The 4,597-nt window shown below is 48.8% G+C and overlaps 2 protein-coding genes and 1 pseudogene across 2 annotated transcripts, besides 11 other annotated features; all 3 read right to left on the bottom strand.

Moving 5' to 3' along the window:
• Positions 1 to 2,531: a sequence feature (heterozygous, non-Esmeraldo-like haplotype).
• Positions 38 to 565, bottom strand: Tc00.1047053510841.30 (uncharacterized protein; the record flags this gene model as incomplete). Its single annotated transcript, XM_798405.1, has 1 exon — positions 38 to 565. One exon carries the CDS (start codon positions 563 to 565, stop codon positions 38 to 40), a length of 528 nt encoding a protein of 175 aa, XP_803498.1.
• Tc00.1047053510841.20 (hypothetical protein, conserved) lies at positions 847 to 1,986 on the bottom strand (the record flags this gene model as incomplete). Its single annotated transcript, XM_798404.1, has 1 exon — positions 847 to 1,986. One exon carries the CDS (start codon positions 1,984 to 1,986, stop codon positions 847 to 849), a length of 1,140 nt encoding a protein of 379 aa, XP_803497.1.
• Positions 1,988 to 2,036: a microsatellite.
• Positions 2,189 to 2,209: a microsatellite.
• Positions 2,287 to 2,307: a microsatellite.
• Positions 2,412 to 2,447: a microsatellite.
• Positions 2,499 to 2,549: a microsatellite.
• Positions 2,532 to 3,236: a sequence feature (areas merged during assembly that could not be assigned to a particular haplotype. This can correspond to areas where the two haplotypes were merged or to regions with more than two copies in the genome that were merged during assembly.).
• Positions 2,684 to 2,723: a microsatellite.
• Positions 3,128 to 3,206: a microsatellite.
• Positions 3,237 to 4,597: a sequence feature (heterozygous, Esmeraldo-like haplotype).
• Positions 3,254 to 3,283: a microsatellite.
• Positions 3,305 to 4,597, bottom strand: Tc00.1047053510841.10 (annotated as a pseudogene; the record flags this gene model as incomplete).

The raw sequence follows: 4,597 nt of genomic DNA, 5'->3' as shown, positions 1-4,597 counted from the left end.
CCGTGTTTCACCACTGCCCACAAGACACGCAGCCGATTCAGTCGCTCCGCCTCCAGCACCTCTTCATCGGTGAATCCATGAGCAAACGGGTTCGATGTGTACGGACGGTAAAAATCACGGGTAGATCGGTTTGCGTACCTCCTCTCACCGTCCCGCTCAACGCCCATTTCATACTCATAATCACTGCGGGCATAACCGCTGGAGGCATCACGTGCAAATGCCGCACCGCACCCGGCTCCTTCATACCGACCCGCAGACCACCGAGAATGGGCGTTATTGTAGAAAGAACTGCTGTCACATGGCTCTGCCGGAGTGTCTGTTGCCTTGCGATCCCCAAGGAGAAAAACATACGCATCGTGGAGCTCTCGAAAACGCTCCGCACTGCCGCCCGCATCTGGATGAAACCGTTTGACTTGTCGACGATACGCCGCCTTGACCTCCTCCTCCGTGTAGTGCAATCGTTCATCCAAGCCGAGCAGACTGAGTGCTCCGCGATTCGCAACGAGGGTTCGCCGCATCGCTCACATGTACGGTTGGCTGCACGCCGAACACTCTCAACATGCATGCAAAAGTAAGAATTCAAAAATAAAATTAAAAGGAGATCGAACGTAAGAGAGTGAAATAGCAGCTTGTATGCTCTTAATCGGACATATCCCCACGTCCAGAAACACGCACCGGGTGAGTACACCGCAAAGAATCAAAGAACAAACAAAAGTAGGTGTCGGCATCCTTTTTTTTTTTTTAGGCGGTGAACGAGGATGCCACCGATATACACACAGACGTGTGCAGATGGGGAAAGTGAGACGTGCAGAAACACACAAAAAGAAAAAAAAACGTCTTTTTCCCTCACGAGGGCTTTTTTTCCTGCTTCTCCTTCCGCACGTGCACAGTTCGTTTTTCCGGCACGCGTAGGACGTCCAAAAGATTCTCCGTGACGCGTACAAACTCCCCCGTGACTCGGGATGTCACCTCGTGAGAGATGTAGTCCTGAAGTGTGGGGTATGGCAGACGAACAATTTTCTCCCCCGTCAAGTAACTGCGGTTGTAGAAGTGGTAGCGGTAATGCGCAATCTTTGCAGCGAGAGTCCTGAATACGGCGCCGCAGTGGGCGCAGCGCTTCTTCCCAGAATCGGAACGATGCGAAGGAAAAATGGCAACAACAAATTCTCTCATATTCCTGCGCACGACGTCAATTGTTGCGGGTGCCGACGGGGACGAGGAGGAGAGAAATGAGGTCGACGACTGCGACGGCCCCGTGCCAGAAAGCAGCACACGCAACCCGGCGCTAATTGCCTCTGACGAACGGCGGCCAACGTTCTGGTCGCCCTCATGAGTCGTGGAGTTGTCCCGCAGTGTTTTTAGCTTATACCGCACGTACTCTTCTATTCGACGATGCGTGTCGGGGCGCAGAAGTTTCGTCACCGTCCACGATCGCAGCACGTCCAAAAAAAGTAGCCGGTAGTCCTCCACAGCATCGTGCATATATTGACTGCGTGCCAGCTGCCAGATAGGCATGTGGTCAGCTACAAGACGCGGCAGCTCTTTTTCGACCGCCTCTCGTGCAGTCGATTGCGACGCCTCTGCAACATGGCGTAAAAAGGCATCAACGGCACAGAAGGCAACGTAAAGGTCCTGCACGTATGCGTGGCTGGAGTAGAGACGCTCACGCTCCACCTCCGCACCGTCCTGGAAATTAGTGTGTGCATGAGACTGTGACAGCCGTTCAGCCAGCTGGGTGTAGCGCTGCGAGCAGCTCTGTAGATGATTTTGAATCGTCAGCCAGGCATCGGGAGCCCACGCAATGTGATCACGCACGCTCCACATGATTCCATCCATGATGTACTGCGTGTTGGGAATCGGCAGGGGGACAGACACGCCGGGACGATTACGAGACGCCACGTGAAACGGCACGGTTCGAAGCCGCACATCCATGAAGAGCTGCAGGCCCACCAGCCACTCATCCCTGTCAGCACCTTCTCCCTTCATTCACACACACGCACACACACACTGTGAACCAACACACGCACACACACACATAGAGAGAGAGTAAAAGAAATAATAAAAAACAGCTGTCAAAAGCCAACACGTCTCTCACGTGTCAAGAAAAAAACGACCGAATATCGCCTCCACCCCCCACTCACACACGACCCCTCAATAACGAAGAAAAACAGCAACGGCTGTCCAACGCAAAAAAAAAAAAAAAAAAAAATATTTAGAAATAAATAGTAATAATAGGCAATTCAAAAAGAAAGAAATATGTGTTTTTATGTTGGCAAAATAAATCAAACACACACACACACACACACAAGAAAAAAAAAAAGAGGCTCACTAATGCGCTGCTGCATAACGCACACACGTCAGAAACTACACAATTCCACTGCGCATATCCTTCACAATGAGATATAAATCACTAATAATAATAATAATAATAATAATAATAATAATAAAACACACATTCCCCAACACTGCGTATCACTCTTCCATTCCAAAAACAAAGTTATATGTATATATATTTATAATATAATATACATATAATATATAATATATATCCCCCTTTCCCTTCTCGTCTCTTTCAATCCATGTTACCCCGGTGGTTGTCTGATTCATATGATACGGAGAAGCATGCGGTGCAATAAAAAAACAAAAACGGACCGGGGTGTAAAGAAAAAAAAACAGATGACATCACACACACACACACACAAATACGCAGATATACACATATAAATTGCCCAGTTTGGCTAATCATGCAATATCTGTACACGTGTACGTCTGTATGCCAACGCAGGCTCCTCAATTATTTGGGTGCATCTGTATTCCTTCAGGAAATTATCAAAAAAAAAAAAAGCAAAAACAGATCGCCCTGCGCCCACCATAAATGCGTCCTATTCAAAGAGCCACCTCATGTAATCGTCATGCTTCCCAACCGGCATTCGTCTCATTTCCCCTTTTTTCCACCGTCCCACAGAGTGTCTGTAATCCAACCGTCCTGCCCACCAACGCTGGATTATTGTCAAGACGAGACACGCCAAAAAAAAATTAAGAAAGATTCATAACAGACTAATGCAGCCATTTGCCCTCCGCAGATCACCACCACCCGCATACATATTTTCACATAGCACCGCATACAACACATATACGCATACAAACACATGTATGCACAGAAATATATATTTATATATATATATAATGTATAATGTATAATGTATGACGAATAAAAACAAACACACAAACAAAAAATAGCCTGCACAAGCGCAAAAAAAAGAAAAGAAAAATAAAGAAAAAACCTACAAGTGACAATTGGCGGTTATGAGATGGAATTTGATCTCGCCCGTTGTCTGCAACGCGGGCACTCTCCAACCCTCTTCTCCAGCGTAACAATGGCTCTTCGCAGCGCGCCATTTTCGTCGCGAAGTTTCCTAATAAGCCGATCACGCTTCTTTATATTCTGTGTAAGATCAGACCCAAGTTCAACTTTCAACTTCTCTACCACATGGCTGACCATCTCTGCCAACAGCTGCTTTTCCTCCAAAGAAACAGTGGAACTCTCCGATGTGCCGGCACCGCCATCTCGATTGCTGGTATCTTTATTCAGCATCTCCCGTAATTTGGCCGGTGGGAGCAAATCCAACAACTTCTCATGCGTCACCGCACGAAGGTACGTGGAGAATTTGTCGGCGTGCGTGTCCCCTATCGTACTTTGATGAATCGGATTCATGTTACCGCTTTGGACGTTGAGGTTGCCTGTTTTTGGTGTGCAGCTTCTGCCCCTCTGTGTACTTAAACCGCGTCGGCCATTTGTACCCGTCGGGGGTGTCTTTGCCTTTCCTGCCGGTCCATCGGCCGCGGCAATGTTGGAAAAATTGAGCAGCGGTGGGACTTCACTGACGGCCTGTCGCATCGGCCGCGGTGCATTACGCGCTTTGCTTGGCACAATATTGGCAATGCTGAGGCCCTTAACGCGGAAGGCATACCGTAGCGTATTCACAGTATGGTCGTAGCTGCAGGAAGAGGCAGAGATGTTTGCTATCATGACAGTCCGGCTGTTCCCTGTAAAACTGTCGCGGAGTATCTCCGTTAGCTTCGAGCCACGGAACGGCACATGTTTCTTCTTCTCGTCCAGCGCCCGGATACACTCCTTCAGCGCAAGCAATGACTTGTTGATCTCCGCCCCCTCCTGGCGTGTCTGCTTGTCGTTTGTAGACGTTTCCGATGCCCGCTCGCTGCCGGCGAGATCAACAAAGTTCAGTGTTCCGCAGAAAGATGCGTCCTTGCGGCAAAAAACCCGAATTGTCAAAACTACATGGGAGCGACTAGAGCGTTCATTCGCACTCGTGCTTCCAGTGCGGCGTTGGTCGGTACCACTGCTAATAAGCAAAAACAACTCCTCCGCGGAGCTCACATTGTGCCACGACAACCCGCAGATGTTGACTCGGTGGTTGTGATCCTCCCGCACAACGACGGGGGTGCGGTTCATAAGAAGGTCAAAAAGGGAGTTACAGTAAATTTCATACAGAGATACGTAAACTTCGTGCTCCGGCGTCAGTTGCGCAAACAACTCCGCCGCGGCCAAAAGGTACAACCCCTTTTCCTGTTAATT

Source organism: Trypanosoma cruzi, genomic scaffold, assembly GCF_000209065.1.
Source record: "Trypanosoma cruzi strain CL Brener 1047053516913 genomic scaffold, whole genome shotgun sequence".
NCBI lineage: Eukaryota > Euglenozoa > Kinetoplastea > Trypanosomatida > Trypanosomatidae > Trypanosoma > Trypanosoma cruzi.
This window is presented reverse-complemented; position numbering and strand designations above follow the sequence as displayed.